The sequence below is a fragment of the Aspergillus puulaauensis genome, chromosome 1, assembly GCF_016861865.1.
Source record: "Aspergillus puulaauensis MK2 DNA, chromosome 1, nearly complete sequence".
NCBI classification, from domain to species: domain Eukaryota; kingdom Fungi; phylum Ascomycota; class Eurotiomycetes; order Eurotiales; family Aspergillaceae; genus Aspergillus; species Aspergillus puulaauensis.
In genome coordinates, this window is record NC_054857.1 from 1,195,647 (window position 1) to 1,213,509 (window position 17,863).

Here is a 17,863-nt window from a genome sequence, read left to right on the forward strand (position 1 = left end):
AGTGTATATGGACAGTGTTAGACCATAAAATAATGCATTCAAACACACTATCTGGTATAACAGTATCTGCTAATTCTACCTACCCATCTGGTCCATAACCAACTCCCCCAGCGCCGTAAGCGTAGTCGACTCGGCCAACAGCGTCAAGAAAGGAACATCCACCTTGAAGGCCTGATAGAACCAGGTCCGAAACTCCGCCGCCAGCATACTATCCATTCCAAACTTCGACAGCGCTCTGGCCGGATCGATCTTGTCGACCTGCTGCAGAACAAGATTAGAGAACCGCTGCACAATCATAGCAGTGACGGCTTCAATGTCCGACGGCATATCGGAGCCCCCATTTCCCTTGAGAGCTTGATCGGCATCGCTGTCTAGGACTGAGGCGAGAACTGCTGCTCGTGGGTCATTTAGGGTTGGATTGCTGCCGCTGAAGCCGGCTTTCTGTAGGCGCTTTAGTCCTAGGGGTTCGAGGCCGGTCAGGACATGGCATGAGGCCATGCGATCATAGTCGTACGGCTTCTTGCTGCTCCACGAAGACGCCAGCGAGATGTCTATGATCTGCAGCAGCTCATCCTCGTTAATCGCTTGGATGCCCTTGCGCAGGAGAAGGGCTTCAATCTCCGGGTTTTCATGCAGGTATCCAACCTCTGAGATCATGCCCAGTCCGATAGAGATCCCCGGGAGGCCCTTGCTCCGTAGGAAGCGGGCGAAGACGTCCAGGAAGTAATTCGCGGCGCAGTAGTTTCCCTCTGTTGCAGTGCCGACGCTGCCGGATACTGAACTGGTCATTAGGAAGAAATCGAGATCTCCGGCCCGGTCTTCCAGTGCGTTGTACAGGTTCCAGGACCCGATGAGCTTTGGATCGATTCCCGTGTGCCAGTATTCCACCGGCATTCGTGTCCATAGTGCTTCCTGGGCATTGTTAGACATAATATGTAATAAGTTGATGGGTACTCGTACGTTCAGTCCCATTGCAGCTTGGATGATACCCCCAATTGGCCCTTTGGTTGCAGACACCGCTGCCTGGACATCGGCGTAGACTCCTACATCTCCTCTGACGACGACCACTTCTGCGCCGGACGACTGAAGGTCTTCCACGAGGAGCCTCGCCGGTTCTTTGTCGGTGCCACTGCGGCCGATGAAGACGAATTTCCTGGCGCCTTGCTTGGCCATCCACTTCGATATACTTCTACCGAGTCCGCCCAGACAGCCGACCATGAGATACGATTTGTCTGGGCTGAACGCTGAAGTGTATTTGCGAGACAGCGTCTAAACATGTAATAAGCATATGCAATGCACATTGCAAAGAACACACTTACCGGGACCAGGGACTCTCCATTCCGTAGAGAAATAGCTACCTTGCCCATTCGATTGCCCAGGCCAAAGTATCGGTAGGCCTGCGTTATCTCAGAGACGTCAAATACCTTCAAGGGCTGGATCGACTTGATCTTTCCTTCGCGGTACAGGGACATGGTTTCTGCCAGCAGACTATAACAGAGTTAGCACAAACATCCCACGGGCAGGGCGATACATACCTCGCAGCAACCCGATTAAGCCGGGGCTGGATCTCATCAGAAAGCTCGCTGAGATCGAACGCAGTAAAGGTAACATTGCGCTGGAACACCTCCATATCGAGGTTCCCAGCATCGACAATATCCTGCTTGCCCACCTCAACGAACCGTCCCCACGGAGCACACGCCCGCCAGCTATCATGCAACAGGTCCCCCGTCAGCGAATTCAGGACAACATCGACACCCCTCCCACCGGTAACAGCCAGTATATCACCCAGAAACGAAGAAGAGCGTGAATTGAAGATCCGCTCCCTTTTCACCCCGAACGTCTCGATTAGATACGCCCTCTTCTCATCCGTGCTGACAGTCGCGTAGATCTCAGCGCCGGCTAACTGCGCAATCTGGATAGCAGCAATGCCCAACCCTCCAGCGGCGGAGTGGATGAGCACGGACTCGCCGCTTTGGATATTTGCACGGTGACGAAGAGCATAAATCGCCGTCGAAAATACCAGAGGCAGAGTAGCCACGACATCCAAGTCCTCGGTGTCCAGTAGCTTCTGGCACGCCCACTCGGGGATCCGCTCGTGGGTGCTGAAATGACCGGGGCCCATGGCGACGATGCGATCGCCGACGGAGAGATGCTGAATACCTGAAGAAGCGACTTTGGTTACAATGCCGCTGCATTCGAGCTTGCAGGCGGCGTCTTGCGTGTTGACTTTCCCGGCGAGAGCGTAGAAGTCCTGCTGGAGTTAGCTGCATTTCATTTCTCTTGAACGAGTTCGTAAACAAAAGGAAAGGTATTGCCTACCTTTGCGTTTAGTCCGACGGATTTTACTTCAATCTCAACAGTCCCCGGTGCCAAAGGGGACTCATCCGTCGTTTCCTGTCGGAATGTAAGAGTATCAAATTGTCCAACACTGCCAATGCTAAGCTTTGCTGGTGAAGCATCCTTCAACGGAATGAGTCTGGGAATCTCATCCTGCTTCTCCCGGAAAGTTTGGTTCATGTTCTCCTCAGGCAGCATACGACTAATATGGAGGACACCATTCTTCAGGACATACTCGCAGTCAGGAACCGCAGAGTCGAGACTTTGGCGCAGCACCGCTGCAATACTCTTCAAAGTCTGCGGTGTTGGTAGAGTAATATCCAGATCTAGCATTGTAATGTGCAGGGATGGCTGCTCCAGCATCAAAGCTCTGGAAAGACCAGACATTAAGGCGAAGTCTGGTCGGGTGCCGTTGAGGGCGTCGCCTGCGGTCAGCCATAGCAGGTTAAGAGCATTGTCGGTGATGTGCTTTATGGAGACCATCTCTTCCGCTGTCAAGGATGCGAGAACAGGTCTGTTTAGCTCTATGGCTGAGATAACTAGCGTTTTTGGTGTGATTGTGCCTTCGGAGAGCTCGCCTAGGAGAGCCCGTCGGACAGGCCGGTTGAATATATGGGAGAGATACTGGGCCAGCGCAGTTCCAAGTGGGCTGTTATCTGCGTTTTCCACTATCAGGATGTCATCATGCGTGATTTCTGGCTTTTCCTTGTCATTGGGTGTTATTATCTCCAGGTTAAACCCTGTCTGAGTTGCGGTGCGAAGCGTTGTATATTCATCCAAGAGGTTCGATGGAGTCGACGCGATCCTCAAAATGGTACCATTTTCCTCCAATATCTGAGTCAACCGTGGAGACCATTCTGAGAAGTTATTCCCAACGATGACAAGGTCGAACTTATCCTTGTTGTTGAACTTGGTCAAATTATCCCCATCGTTGGCCGGTTTGGAGTGTACTGCCTTGAGGAACAACTCGCCATCGTCCGCGATATGGCTTTTGAAGTACGCTCTATACCGTTTGAATGCTGTGCCTTCGTGAAGAACATCCAAGAATCCCACAGTAAGCTCATCGCTGCCTGTCATGTCCAGGATCCGGAGTCTAGGGCTCTTGTGGGAAATGATATCGACAACGGCGGCCATCTGCGCTCCAGTCTGTTCGGACATGTCAGCCTGACTCGTTGTCTTTAGAATAAATGACTTACGCTTTCAAACGAAGATAGATACTGCGTTAACCCGTCACTGGTCATGGTCGTTACGTCGGGCTTCCACAGTACTCGAAGCATGGGCTCGCGCATCTCCTCATCAGACGCCTGGGCTGCTCCTTGATATCCGGTAACACGCACGTTCTCCAGGCTAACACATGGACGTTCATCACGATCATATAAACAAGCGTTGAGCATATAGGCCGAGAATCCTATCTTCTTTGCCGTGGCATCAATATGGTACGGTTCATGTGACGCACAGCTAGGAGCCCGAAAAGATGCCTCTTCAATGGACACCGGTACATGAGCACGGAGATCCTTGATCGTTCCTGATGTGCTGGCAATAATCCCAGCCTGCAGCATAACGTCAATCGTAATGGGGTGGACCAGATATCTCGACTGAGCCGCCTTGCCCGCCCCACCCCCCTGCAGAAGCTGTGTCTTTGACAGGGAGTATCGACCGACTTTTCCCCTCGGCGTCCGGATCTCTTCAAGTGCAGCGAATTGAGGTCCGTAGTTTAGTCCTACCTTGGTGAACTGTCCGTACCAGTTGCGGATTGCGAGGGCTTCGAACTCGGTCTTGGTCTCTGTCGGAATGATATCCGGTTTAACCAGGTCCTTTTCCTTGTCCTCTGTAATCCTGATCTTTCCGGTTGCATGGGCAGTGGACATCCCATCCTGGTAGCTCGTCACTTCGAACTCCCACCACGTCTTCGAACTCGTCGCCGCCGATAACGCCATACGCTTGAGGGTAGTGAAGATCTCCACGCCGGCAGCATTCGAGTCGGTAGATAGGACCAAAGCCTTAAGGATCCGGAACTGCCTAAGTCCAACTCCCAGTGCTGCATCAGAGACATTCCGACCACTGACTTGGCAGATCGCTTCAATGCCCATAGCGATATATCCGGCGCCTGGGAAGACAACAGTTTCATTGAGCTTGTGATCAACTAGCCACGGTACGTCTTCGACCTTCAGGAAGTTCCTCCAGATCGTCTGGACCCCGTCGCCACCTGGTCTCTGCGACCCGAGCAGATCGTGGTGGGGATGCTTGCGCTGCCGGAACTCGGTGCTTGCGCGGCACTCGCTCCATAGGAGTGTGTCGTAGCTCCATGCGTAGGGAGGGAGGTTTGGAATGACGTTTCCTTGCTGGTGAGATGGGTATTTCGAATCATGGACAGCCAAGGCAGTGATTGGGCTTTCGACGTAGTTGACTTGGGCGAAGTCAATGGAGTGGCCGTGGAGGAAGAGGTCTCCAACTAGGTTCAGCAAGCACGTAAGGCCGTTTTTGTTTCTGGTGAGGGCGGCGGAGTAGTTAAAAGACCCCGGTTTAATGCCTCGAGTTGACATTGTCTGCTTGATTGGGAGCTCTAGAGCCGAGTGTGGTCCGAGTTCAATCAAGTGGTACTTGGATCCATGCATGAGACCTTCCACTGCTTCGCTGAATAGCACGGGCGATTCCAGATTAGTTCTCCAGTATGACGGCTGGACCTTTCCAGTGACGGCCTGGCCAGTGACAGATGAAATCCATCGAGTCTTCCGGTATTTCTGGAGATAGTGCGTAGGCAGGTTGTCGCGCAGGAGCTCCTCATAGTCCTCCCCAATCAAGGCCATATGGTGGGAGTGGTACGCACGGTCGTTTGTGTTCAGCTTCCGTGCAAACACCCCTTTGCTCTGTAGGTAGGCGAGGATCTTATCGATTCCCTCGATATCGCCGCTGATGGTCACATTCTCGGGGGAGTTGACGCAGGCAACCCTAATAGACTCCGTAAGACCAAGGGCTTCAATACCTCTGTCCGCGGTGTCTCTATCTACACCTGCCGCAACCATTCCTCCTTTCCGATGAGCCAGAGCTGAACTATGGCCAACGACATAGCCCCGGTAGTACGCAACGATGATCGCCTCGGCTGCCGTCAAGACTCCAGCGGCATATGCAGCGGCAATCTCACCAGACGAATGTCCAATGACTCCTTCAGCCTCAATGCCCCATTTTCGAAGCAGGTCGACAAAGGCAATCTGGATTGCAGTACACAATGGCTGGGACCGAGTGACGTGGTTGATCTGGGACGTCTCCTTGGGGTCTAACAGGGCCTGTCGTAGAGACCATGACGGAGCATGAGGAAGCTTCTGCAGGACGTTATCCAGCTCAACGAGACTTTTTCGGAAGGACGGAATTTCCTGGATAAGCTCCTTGCCCATTTGGGCCCATTGAGCGCCCTGTCCTGTGAATACAAAGGCAAACGGCAGCTTGGTGGACGGCTTTTGTTCGCCAGTGGTGAAATCCTCCAGGCTCATGGTACTCAAACCAGCCTGCCCTATAAGGGCGTAACCCCTGCAAGGAAGCTTTGACCGGCGCGTGCCCAGGGTGTACGCTAGATCGACAGCATTAACATGTTCAGCATCAAGCAACGACAAGCTGCGTATTTGGCCCTCGAGCGAGCTCCACGAGTTTGCAGAAACCGGAAGGATGAAGGTGGACTTCATCTCCGACAGCGCCATCGAAGAAAGCCCTAACCGTTCAGGAGCAAAACTGTCGACAGACTCCAGAATGAGGTGGCTGTTTGCGCCTCCATACCCAAAGGAATTCACACCAGCACGAACAACCGGCCTCGGGACCAGCAGATTAGGCCCTGTAATCGGCCAGTCCATCGAGTTAGTAACAATCTTCACTCGCCAGTCATCCGTTTTGATCTTCGGGTTCAGCTTCTGCACCCCAATCGTGGGCGGAATGGTACCCTTTTCCATGGCCATCAGCACCTTGAAGACGCTCGAAAAGCCTGACGCTGCTTCCGAGTGTCCCAGATTTGTCTTCACAGAACCAACGTATAACGGACTATGCACAGGGCGCTTCTTAAAGACGCGAGACACAGCCTCTAGCTCAATAGGGTCTCCCACCGCAGTCCCGGTGCCGTGGCATTCCACGTAGTTCGTTTCATGGAACCTATGCTCCAGTCCAGCCTTCGCATACGCTTTTCTAATAACTGCCTCCTGTCCATCTGAACTCGGGAGTGTGATCCCGTTGGTCCTCCCATTAGCATTCACCGCTGAGCCACGAATGACTCCCCGGATCGGATCGTTGTCTTCGAGCGCCTTGCTCAGCTTCTTTAAATACAGCGCGCCGATTCCGTCAGCGCGGCCGTATCCATCCGCTGAGGTGTCGAAGGTGTGGCAGGTTGATGTGCCAGAAAGAACACCCGCCTTCATGGTCCCTAGATGCTGCTCTGGGGATTGAATCAGATTTGCCCCGGCTGCGATTGCGGCGTCGCATTCGCCGGCGTCGATAGCTGCGCACGCCATGTGGATTGCGTATAGGGATGACGAGCAGGCAGTATCTAGAACCACACTGCATCAGGTTAGAATACGTACTGGGATAGACAACTGAATAGATACACACCTTGGACCCGTCAGGTTAAATACATGACTGATTCTATTGGAAAGAATCGTCGTCCCCATGCCCGTCGCATGGTAGCGGTGGAAATACTCCGCATCCTTGGCCTGCATGGTGATGTAGTCGATGGTGAAATTGCCAACATAGCATCCAACATTGGCCCCGTCGATGTCCTCCAGTGTAGCACCGGCACTCTCAAAGCACTCGTAGCAGACCTCCAATAGCTTCCGCTGCTGCGGATCCATGTAGGTTGCTTCCAGATTGTTGATCCCGAAGAAGCTGTTGTCGAACTGCCGGATGTCGTCCTGGATGAAGTAGCCACCCTTGGTATTCATGCTACCAGGGCGCTGGCCGTTGGGATGGTAGAAGCCCTCGATATTCCAGCGTGATGAAGGGACATCGCACTGTCCAGATTGCTGCTCGATGAGAAGTTTCCATAGGTCGTCCGGGTTCTTGATGCCACCGGGAAGACGGCAGCCTGAGTATAACATGTTAGTGACAGATTAGGGAAGGGTAAGGATTCAGATAACCTACCCATGCCAACAATAGCAATAGGCTCCGGCTGGGGAGCATTGTCACGGTCGACTCTTGCCAATAGCGGAGGAGTCGAGGCCTCACTGCTGCTAGAGAAGCTATCGTCTTGGAGATATGGTGCCATGATGACTGGATTGATCAAAAATTCCAATGATTGCTCTTGATTTCTATAGTTATTTCTAATAGATCTCCTGTCTCTCTGTCAGTATTTGCGGTATGAGTGGGTTAACTTATATCCCATCAAGCATTGGTAGATAGGGCCTGGTAGGAACCGAGCTATGCCCGCCGCTGTCAGCTCCGATGCACTGGATACTCTGGGTTAGTCCGGTATACTCCCAAGTCCGGCGGACTTTTTCAATCGGACACTGCGTTGTGGCTTTCCGATGTCCGGAGGAATCCTCATTAACCTCCGCAAGACACGCCCGTCCTGATAGACTGGCAAGTGCATTGCATCTATATCATTTCAATCTATCAGACAGACAGCAGAGGAACTGAAGTCTTGCCCGCCTACTTCGAGCATCGTCATTTACCAGAAGAAATGGGCCAGCAAAAGTTTGCACTAATTACTGGGTAAATATCTTATATCCCTCGAGGCGAACAAGAGAAGAGGCTGAACCGTGATATAGGGCTGGAAATGGTGGAATCGGACACGCTCTTGCACTCGAACTCCTAGAGAAAGGCAAATACCTCTTCCAGCCTGTTGTGCTCTTCTTGCTCTGAATTCTCTGACCTCGTTGCTCAGACATCCAAGTCATCGCAACTCTGCTTCCCCATGAGAACGCAGACCATCTGCTCTGCAAAGACATCCACGTCACCCGCACAGACGTAACAAGCAACGAGAGTGTATCCAGCCTCAAGGAAACAGTTGAAAAGATCACTGGAGGCAAATTGGATATTCTCATAAACAATGCGTTTGTCTCCCAGCGCACCCCGCCTCCTCTCAGATACACAGCTAACAAGCAGACTATCATATAGTGGAATATGTATGTATTTACTATGTTGAATCATGCACGCTCTGCTCACTCTCCAGGTTATACCATGCCAGCAACAGACACCAACGCCAACGAGGCCGAGAAGATGTTCAGAGTGAACGTCTTCGGCCCAATGCGAGTCGTCCACTACTTACACCCCCTGCTAATCGAGGCCAAAGCAGTCATCGTCAACATTGGATCCATTGGAGGCGTATGTCCTTATGTATATGGAGCATCGTATAATGCGAGCAAAGCGGCACTCCATCATTACGGGAACACCCTGCGAGTTGAAATGCGGCCGTTTGGGTATGGTCCGGTCCTTTGATATGAATATGTCTATTGCCCTGACGAAAGTAACTGACGGAGCAGTGCCCGAGTTGTGAATGTTATCTCGGGCGAAGTGAGCACGAATATCTTGAAAAGTGATCAGGGGAGGTCTCTGCCATCTAGTAAGAACACTTGACTTGACCATTGCAGGGGCAGAATTCTAACCAATTCTGTCTTCTAGAATCCGCGTATAGCCCCCTGAAGGACGCTTTTCAGGCCCATGTTCAGCGAACGCCAGGTAAGCCGGTTCATTTTCCATGCATTCCAGCACAGAGTTAACATAGGCATATAGATGCCATGACTCCTACTCAGTATGCCGCTGGGGTGGTCAAGGAAATCCTGAAGCCATCTCCAGCTGCCTGGTTCTGGTTCGGTGCTTCTTCTGGCATGATCCGGTTCATTGATGCATTTCTCCCTAGGACGTTCTGGGTGAGACTCCCACCATTTTTAGGACTACGGTTTAAGCTGACTGGTGGGTAGGATTGGATGTTTGGGCGCATGTTCGGCCTTGACCGGCTGGTTGGGACGCAGTCTGGTTCGTAAGACCGGCTTGAAGGAGACGGTGCTGTGTGGTTATTCTGTTTCTGGTTCTATCTAAGTAGGACAGATGTCTGCTGTATCTCGTAGCAATGAGTATCAGTTCTACCCATATGAAATCGTTCGTGCCTCCGTCAAGAAGTATCCGTATGCCAAATCAATTAATTGCATTCTTATCAACATCTAGAGTTCTAAGCAGTTTCCTTACCAGACTAATCTATTCGAGAACAAACTACAAGAGCAAAAGAGATGCGAAAATGATCATCGACGGAGTAGCCCTAGCCACCGGTGCCGGTATGCAGCATAATTCATCCACGTCCATGCGCTATGCCCGTTCTAGGGAGAGGCTCCGATCGTATGACAGACATTTCCAGCAGCCTGGAGTAGCCTGTGCCGCTGAAAGACGGAATTCCGATACTCTGCGCCCCGTGCGAGCTGTGTAACCGGAGCTGGCTGCCTTTTGGATGGCCTGCAATGAGGCTTGGATAATCCCTGCCCGGGATTCTTAATTCCATCTAGTAAGCTTTTCATACTCTTAATTCTATAGATAGGTTCGTCATCCTCAACTCCGGGGCTGCGCTTCTCATGTAGCACAAGCGGACGTCCGATACGCCGGTCCAGGTGGATGCCAACACTGCCCACTGGTATCCTGCCACTTTTTGGTTCAGTTCACAGTCATTCTATACATTATATTCTAGTTCGATGTGAGAGTGCCTTTCTGGTATCCGCAACAATCCTCGAAAAGAAGGCAACTTCCACCTACCCACGTCAAGGCAGCCCAGATGGAATCCTCAACTATCCTCCCTCTGGTCTGGTACTACCTCCTCACTATCTTTATCGTGAGCCTGGTCTACTCGTATTCCCGATCATGGTATCGCCTTCGTGACTTCAAGGGCCCCTGGCTAGCTAGCTTGACAGAGGGATGGCTGTTTGGAAACACAACAAAAGGCGATCTGCACATGCGCCTGTACGAAGTTAACAAAAAATACGGTCTGTCCATCGCAGCAACTTCCATACTACCAGCTCCTCTAAACCAGATTTGTATAGGAGATCTAGCCCGTGTTGGCCCGAACTGGCTCGTTACCAGCGACCCAGACATCATCCGGTACATGAGCGCAGCCAGATACAAGCACCGCAAGTCGTCTTGGTATGCAGCCTTACAAGTCGACCCCTTCCTGCATAGTGTCTTTACAGAGACCAGCTTGGAAAAGCACGATCGGTTGAGAACCAAAGTGCAGCCTGGCGTACGCCCGCCCACCCTATCCGACTAAGCCATTCCATGAATCCAGCTAATAGGCGAATGAATAACTCCAGTTCTCAATGAAAGAGAACCGAGATCTAGGCGTCAAAATCGACTCCCAAATTGCTTCGCTAGTAAGCCTAATAGAGCGCAAGTATATCTCCACGCCCAGCGATATCCGTCCAATCGACCTTGCGCAGACGGCGCAGTATTGGGCATTGGACGTAATAACCAGCATCACCCTTGGCGATGCCTTCGGGTACTTGACGGAGGATAGGGACATGTATGACTTTATCAAGATCATCAAGGGCGAACTTCCGCTGGCGACTGCCTGCTCGAATACTCCTACCCTGGGGAAGCTTGTCTTTGGGACGGGGCTGCTGGCCTTGATGGGCTCGAACCCGAAGGATGAGAAGGGGCGTGGCAAGTTAATGGGGTTAGTAGACACGACTATCTGTGTGCTCCTCACTAATTGGCCATAGTGTCGCCCAAAAAGTGGTTGAGGAGCGTTTTGGCCCTAACAAGGTCGTAAAGGACGACATGCTGGGGAGCTTCATCCGCAACGGAATTGATAAACGCCAGGCTGAGGCGGAGCTACTTGCGACCATGTTTGTTCTCTCTTTTGTCTCTCTTCCACACTTTTGAACGAGGTTTTGACTATTTTCACCCTCGCAGTGTAGCTGGATCCGACACCACAGCCACAGCCATCCGAGCAACGATGTTATATATCATGGCAAACCCGCGTGTATACAACACTCTCATAAACGGAATCCAAACCGCAGAGCGCAAAGGCCGAATCTCATCCCCCATTACATCTGCAGAATCACGGGAAATGCCTTACCTGCAGGCCGTAATCAAGGAAGGCCTGCGCATCCACCCCCCAATAACCGGTCTGCTAACGAAGGTAGTAAACCCCGGCGGCGAGACAATAAAAGGCCGGTTCGTTCCAGGCGGGACTGGCATTGGACACTGTGGATGGGGTATCCAGCGCCATGAAGTCTTCGGGGCTGATGTCGATGTCTTTCGACCGGAGCGGTGGATTGAAGCGGACGGTCTCCAGAGACGTGAGATGGAGAGGACGCTGGATCTGGTCTTTGGGACTGGGAGGTGGGGGTGTTTGGGGAAGGCGATTGTGCTGGTGGAGTTGGATAAGATATTTGTTGAGGTGCGTTTATTGCAGATGCCCCTTCTATGATCAGTAACTAATTGAACTTCAACAGCTGCTCCGGAGATTCGACTTTGAGCTGATCTACCCAGGCTCCCCGTGGAAATCTGTCAACTTTACCTTGTTTCTGCAGAAGGAGATGTGGGTGCGTGTCACAAAGCGAGAGCAGGGCTCTACGGTGGATGGGTTGGATTAAACTGTCGTGCTTAGCTAGAGTGATATTGAACTGTTCTTGGATCCATAACTCTGTCTGAACAGGCATTTAGTGTTTGTTGATGTATAAATTGTATACCTAAATCGTATGCTGGGCCTCTCCATGCGCGAGGTAAGCATAGAGCGCTGAGATATTCTATTCCCACGTTTTGATTTTCTTTGATTGCGCTGGTTTATGTAGACCTAATCTATTGTATTGGTCCAGACTCTATAGCCTATTTGAGCATTGATATAGAACGAGCAGAGACGGCCTGCTTTCCTGCTTGCTTTACTGAAAGTTCCTGTCAGCGGTAGCCGCCGGTTAGAAGGTCAGTATCGATTACTGAAGGTATTTCTACCGTAAAGGTCTATTAAAACGCTCAGCTGAACCAATCCCTACCTATTCTCAACTATCAGACGGCCTCCGCTGCAGCTCGCATAGTATGACCGTCATGACCGGCTGTAAGCATGGGCTGATTGGAATGCCATGAAACAACAAGCAATCCTATTAATATTTATCATCGGTGCCTTGCAGAAGTGACACAGCGGTGTGTTCAGCAAACTCCCATATGGCATCTATGCGATGGGCTCGCCCTCCGTCGATACCCTGACTATAGCACCGGACGGAACCTCAATGATCACAGGAATATATCCAAATAATTCCCTCCAGCTGGAAAGAGGCTACACCGAGTACATCGAGACCCAGTGATACATTTCCCATAGGTCATGTCTACGGACATAGCTGGCTTTTGGCCCCTCGGGCATAAGACTGACGGGCGCTGGAGTAGGGCAAATCGAGCGGTCTCTGCCATCGCGGGGGCTGTGAACCACCCTGTCATTTGTCTAGGAATAGTATATGACTGGAGCTTGCTTTCTGCTTTATCCCTGCAAGCCACGCGAGTTCATCAAGGCAGACAGCGTGGCCTCCCGTTGGCTGACTGTATCGATCTGAATACTTCGCCTCGTGTTTCGAGTCATCAGGCGTCAGTTGCTTTTTCCTGCATGGAGACGCCAAACCATTGGCCAGTCGACACCAGAAACAGAGTCAGCATTTCCTCCAGCGTCTTTAATGAACTCTTGTTGTTGGCAATCGGGGCGGGGCTCCGTGGGCCAGGGCCGGTTTCAACTAACCATTGAATATAGAAACATGGCGGCGAATCAGAAATTTGGGGCTCGTTTTATTGAGACATCTCCAATCTCAGCTGGTATCTACGAGCCCGAGATATCCGTGGGTCTTTCTGGGTTAGCACTGGCGACGGGGTATATAAGGAGCGGGCTCTGCCTCCATACAGGAAGCAACAACACCGGGACAATTCAAACCAACACAGCAAGAGCCTATTTCTTACAATGAGATCATTCTTCAAGTACCTGGCGCTGGCTGCCTTGCCAGCAGCCACCTTGGCTCTTCCATACCCCTTCAACGTGGCGACACGCACCCCTGCCCAGCATAACCTTACATCGACGAGTATAATCACCCAGCTTGGCCCAATGCTGTCCTCCGATGCTGCAATCTATGCGCATAGCGACGAGCGCTGGGAAAACGCCACATCACGCTGGCAGTCCTATTCCAGCCCTGACTTTACCGTTGTGGTGGAAGCCGGAACTGAGGGCGATGTGGCCGTTATTGTATGCTGATACTTGTGTTGCTGTTATATATTCACCTTTATTCTAACTATTCCCAAGGTCAAGTACGCCAATTCCTATGGTATCCCCTTCCTCGCAGTCAATACCGGCCACGGCGCCCCAAAGACACTAGGCACTCTGCGCAATGGGATCGAGATTTCCCTGCGGCAGCTGGATGAGATCACAATCGCCCAAGACGGAGAATCAGCATTCTTCGGCGGCGGTGTTTATAGCGACCAGGTCATTCATACGCTCTGGGACGCCGGATATGTTGCTGGTAAGTATTTCCGCCTATATCTCCGTCTGCTTCGTCTAACAGCTTACTACGTAGGCACCGGCAGCTGCGCCTGCGTAGGCATCATGGGCCCAACCCTCGGCGGAGGACATGGCCGCTACCAGGGCTTCTACGGTCTTATCATCGACATGTTAATTTCGATGAACGTCGTCCTGGCCGATGGGTCAACTGTGACTGTATCCAACAGCTCCCATCCTGACCTCTGGTGGGCAATGCGCGGAGCAGGACACAACTTTGGCATCGTGACCAGCTTCGAGGCCGACATCCACCCGCGCACTGTGGACGAGTGGTATATCCACCGGTTCGTCTTCACGCAGGATAAACTGGAGTCGGTGTTTGAGACTGTCAATGCGCAGCAGATGGCTGAAGATGCCCCTGTGGAGCTGATGAACTATGGTGTCTTTACTTGGAATGCCGAGTTTAGTACAACAGAGGTACAACCACCATCTTATATACTTGAATCTGTAGTATACTAACATTATAGCCCATCCTCGAATTCTTCATCCACTACGTCGGCACCGCCGAGAACGCCGCTCCATTCCTGCAGCCATACGATGCGCTCGACCCCGTCGTCTCAACCGGCCAGTACCACCCATACCCCGATGTCCCCGACGCAACAGGCACAGGCGTCCACAGCCCCATGTGCCAGCACGGTAAAACCAACATGCAATTCCCCTTTGGCCTCCTCGAGCACAATATCACCGCGACCCGGCAGATCTACGACTACTTTGCGAATGTCACGGCCGCGCAGCCGGTCTACAACCAGTCCATTGTCGTCTTCGAGGCATACTCGCTGCAGGGCGTGCAGGCTGTTGACCCAGCTAGCTCGGCGTTTCCGCATCGTGAGGATAGGTTTCTTTGGTGTGTACCCCATTCATACTTACTTTTCATCCGTCTGGCGCAATAGCAATAAAGTCTAACAAGCTCTCCTAGTGATGTCCTGATAACCTACGAGCCAGACAGCTCCCTCGACAACCGGGCCATCGCTATCGGAAAGCAGATCTCGAGGCTCTGGGCCGAGGGCCAGCCAGGCCAGGAGGAGCATATCTATGTCAACTACGCCTTTGGGGACGAGCCTCTGGAGCAAGTGTACGGGTCTGAGCCGTGGAGGCTAGACAGACTCCGGGCTGCGAAGGCGAAATATGATCCGAATAATATCTTTCGATACTATAACCCTCTTGTTCGGGGTTCAAAGTGATAGGAAGTTGCTGTGGTTTGACTAGGGCAGATCCCGCTTGGAGTTTGGTGCGAACTGTCACTCGTTTTGTTAGTCGGCTTTTATTCAGATTGAAATAGATGATATATAGAATGATATACAGAATTGGTCAATTGGATTGCTGTCTTTCTATCTCTTTTCGGGTTTTGTGTATAACAGGTCCAACAGTGAGCAGCGTATTAAACCCGTGAATCTGCCATCTCACCTTCGACAGTATAACAGTTGCTGCAACGTGGACTCCAATGACATCAGACTGAAGGCAGAGAAGGTCCGTCCGTCGCTCGAATTAGAATGTTATACAATACGAGGATCGGAGTCCGTGAAATGCAGTGAGAGATGCAGCGGATGTCAGCACAGGAGTGCTATACTCTGCCCCAATGCACTCAGTCCAACACAGACCGGAGCTCCGATGTACATCCATGGGCTGAGGCCCGACGGAGTGATGCTCTATTTTCAGAGCCTGAGAGTTTGTTCTATATAAGAGTATCCAGGAATAGACACATCCAACATCTTAGGTCTTTCTCTAACACCATAAACCAACCCAGCCCACAATGTCCAACAACACCGCAGACATCTACGCAACCCCCGGCCCCTTCACCAAATTCCCCGGCGAAGGACTCCCGGATATCAAGCGGTACATCACAACCCACAATGCGCAGGGTGAGGGCATCTTCCTCCCAGCCGACAACGGCGACCACCAAGCCCTAATGGCCAACGGCCGGGGCGTCCAAAACATCATCTACACCACCCACGGCGACGCCGTGGAACTGAACGACGAGGTGGACATTGCTTTCGCCAGAGATAACGAGGTTAGTTTCTTCTCTCCTTCTCACTTCGCCTAGACTGTGCCACCTCAGTGCTTAATCTTATTTGTCCAGCCCAGCCTCCACGTCCCCGGCGGAACGCTCGTGCGCATGATCGATTTCGCACCGGGCGTGGAGTCGCCCTTGCACCGCGCGATGTCGCTGGACTACGGGACTGTCATTGAAGGCGAGTTCGAGGTTGAGCTGGATAGTGGCGAGAAGCGGATCATGCGTCGAGGCGATGTGCTCGTTCAGCGCGCGACTGTGCATCGCTGGCGCAATCTCTCGCCTGATCGGCCCGGAAGAATGCTTTTTGTTTTGTTGGATTGTAAGCCACTGGATCCGATTAATGGGAGGGAGATTAAGGTCGAGCTTAATGAGCTGCAGGCGGATTTTCCGAGCAGTCATTAGGGTTGTCTGTTGAAATGGATGGTGGTGGTTCTAGATATATCTGGGAAATTGAACTATGGCTTTGAGAACATTCCATTGACTTATAAGACAGAAATAGTCTAGATTATATTATAGAAGTATAGAAGCGAGTTATGGTAAAGGCTATATTTGAGTGAATGTTATGGTTATGGCAGCCCTATGATGACTTCAAGCAGTCCGATTAACTCCTAAATGCAGTCTTAGACAATCATAACATGCTCCCTAAACTAGAAACCCCTCGAAGAAATACTCCATAAATACTCAATACACACTCAGTACTCCGTACGGATCTCAGGGTCAACTTCCTTCAAGACTGCAACAATCTCCTTCCACAGCTTCTCCCTTGCGACGACCAGGTCAGGATCCGACACCAGGTTTCCAGGGCTGTCAATATTAGCAAGCGTTCAATAGTATCAGACAATGAAAACGTACTCTCTAATAACCTGATCCTCGAGCCATTGCCCATGGGTCTCTGGTCCCTGCGTCACAGCATGTACAAGTGTTTTGCTCCCCTCCTCGATAGTCCTCGCAACAATCGCCTGCACAATCTTGATCATGAGCGGGATATTCTCCTCCCTGGATAGCAGGTTCGATTTGCAGAATCCCGGGGCCACACAGTTGACAATGACAAGCGGATCGCCATTCTCGTCTCGCGGCGCCAGCCGAGCAAGCTCCTTGGTGATATAGATGTCGAGCAGCTTCGTGATTGCATAGCGCTCAGTCGGACCGCCCAGCGTCTGCGACGTTTTCCACTCCTCCTGACTATTCAGCGACTTCAGTATACTGTCCGTGTCACGCTCAGGAAACCGTGCATTCTTGTGGATGTCACTCGCAAGGAGCGTCAAGTGTGGCTGCGACGCCGGATCTTGCTCTTTCGCTTGAAGCAGCAGCGGCAATAACTCCAGACTCAGCAGCGCAGTCGATAAGTCGTTCACTTGCAGTCCTCGTTCCCATCCATCTCCCGTGGTCGCCCATTCAACCGATGCAAGTCCTGCGTTCATGATTGCAAAGTCCAGCCGGCCCCCAGAGGCAACGTATTCGCGCGCCCTGCCGGCGAAGGCCTTGACACTGGCGAACGACTCCAGATCTATCGGCCATACGTGCACTCGGGCGTCGCCGGCGACGATCCCGGATGTGATATCTTTCTTTGCTTCGTCGCCTTTGGAAACAGAGCGCACGCCTAGAATGACGTTGGCACCGAGGGTTAGGGCATGCCGGGCGGCTTCGCGACCGAGACCGGTGTTTCCGCCGGTGATGAGGATGGTTTTGCCATTGAGAGAAGAGAATGGAGGGAGAGTGAGTTTTGTAAAGAACCGGCTGTAGATGGCACCCATGATGTCGTGTCGGTGTCAGTCAGATAGATGAGTGATGAGCCTAACCAATATTAAATGCCTTTATAAAGCCGAACGCACGGTGCAATAAACCTCCCGGCGGACGAACATCCATCCGACTGCAGACAAAGAAGTGAATAAGAATAGGAATGCCTGGTGAGGTGAGGAGGTGGTGAGCCGTGGTGAGACTTGTGTAACACCAACACCCCTTGTCCCAGTTAACTCCGATGCTGATGCTTGGACCGACAGTAAGCCAACAGGAGTATCTTCGCAAGCTTCAGG

The 17,863-nt window shown here is 51.9% G+C and overlaps 6 protein-coding genes across 6 annotated transcripts; 4 read left to right on the top strand and 2 right to left on the bottom strand.

Annotated features, from left to right (window-relative positions):
- Positions 1-75: 75 nt before the first annotated feature.
- Positions 76-7,576, bottom strand: APUU_10527A (type I polyketide synthase; the record flags this gene model as incomplete). The annotated part of the gene is made up of 8 exons (XM_041701785.1): positions 76-912; positions 961-1,269; positions 1,320-1,488; positions 1,536-2,251; positions 2,320-3,483; positions 3,534-6,873; positions 6,925-7,396; positions 7,453-7,576. The coding sequence occupies 8 exons, from the start codon at positions 7,574-7,576 to the stop codon at positions 76-78; spliced, it is 7,131 nt and encodes a 2,376-aa protein (XP_041549893.1).
- A 783-nt stretch (positions 7,577-8,359) lies between these two features.
- RED1 (RNA elimination defective protein Red1) lies at positions 8,360-9,730 on the top strand (the record flags this gene model as incomplete). The annotated part of the gene is made up of 8 exons (XM_041701796.1): positions 8,360-8,435; positions 8,483-8,729; positions 8,793-8,872; positions 8,932-8,988; positions 9,043-9,179; positions 9,231-9,285; positions 9,353-9,434; positions 9,499-9,730. The coding sequence occupies 8 exons, from the start codon at positions 8,360-8,362 to the stop codon at positions 9,728-9,730; spliced, it is 966 nt and encodes a 321-aa protein (XP_041549894.1).
- A 339-nt stretch (positions 9,731-10,069) lies between these two features.
- On the top strand, positions 10,070-11,888 carry APUU_10529S (cytochrome P450; the record flags this gene model as incomplete). The annotated part of the gene is made up of 5 exons (XM_041701807.1): positions 10,070-10,531; positions 10,602-10,963; positions 11,010-11,135; positions 11,203-11,692; positions 11,748-11,888. 5 exons carry the CDS (start codon positions 10,070-10,072, stop codon positions 11,886-11,888), a joined length of 1,581 nt encoding a protein of 526 aa, XP_041549895.1.
- A 1,343-nt stretch (positions 11,889-13,231) lies between these two features.
- Positions 13,232-15,000, top strand: APUU_10530S (FAD-binding oxidoreductase; the record flags this gene model as incomplete). The annotated part of the gene is made up of 5 exons (XM_041701819.1): positions 13,232-13,510; positions 13,568-13,784; positions 13,839-14,236; positions 14,287-14,663; positions 14,736-15,000. The coding sequence occupies 5 exons, from the start codon at positions 13,232-13,234 to the stop codon at positions 14,998-15,000; spliced, it is 1,536 nt and encodes a 511-aa protein (XP_041549896.1).
- A 569-nt stretch (positions 15,001-15,569) lies between these two features.
- APUU_10531S (cupin domain-containing protein) lies at positions 15,570-16,232 on the top strand (the record flags this gene model as incomplete). Its single annotated transcript, XM_041701830.1, has 2 exons — positions 15,570-15,827; positions 15,897-16,232. 2 exons carry the CDS (start codon positions 15,570-15,572, stop codon positions 16,230-16,232), a joined length of 594 nt encoding a protein of 197 aa, XP_041549897.1.
- Positions 16,233-16,522: 290 nt separating this feature from the next.
- On the bottom strand, positions 16,523-17,584 carry APUU_10532A (uncharacterized protein; the record flags this gene model as incomplete). The annotated part of the gene is made up of 2 exons (XM_041701841.1): positions 16,523-16,634; positions 16,683-17,584. The coding sequence occupies 2 exons, from the start codon at positions 17,582-17,584 to the stop codon at positions 16,523-16,525; spliced, it is 1,014 nt and encodes a 337-aa protein (XP_041549898.1).
- Positions 17,585-17,863: the final 279 nt, after the last annotated feature.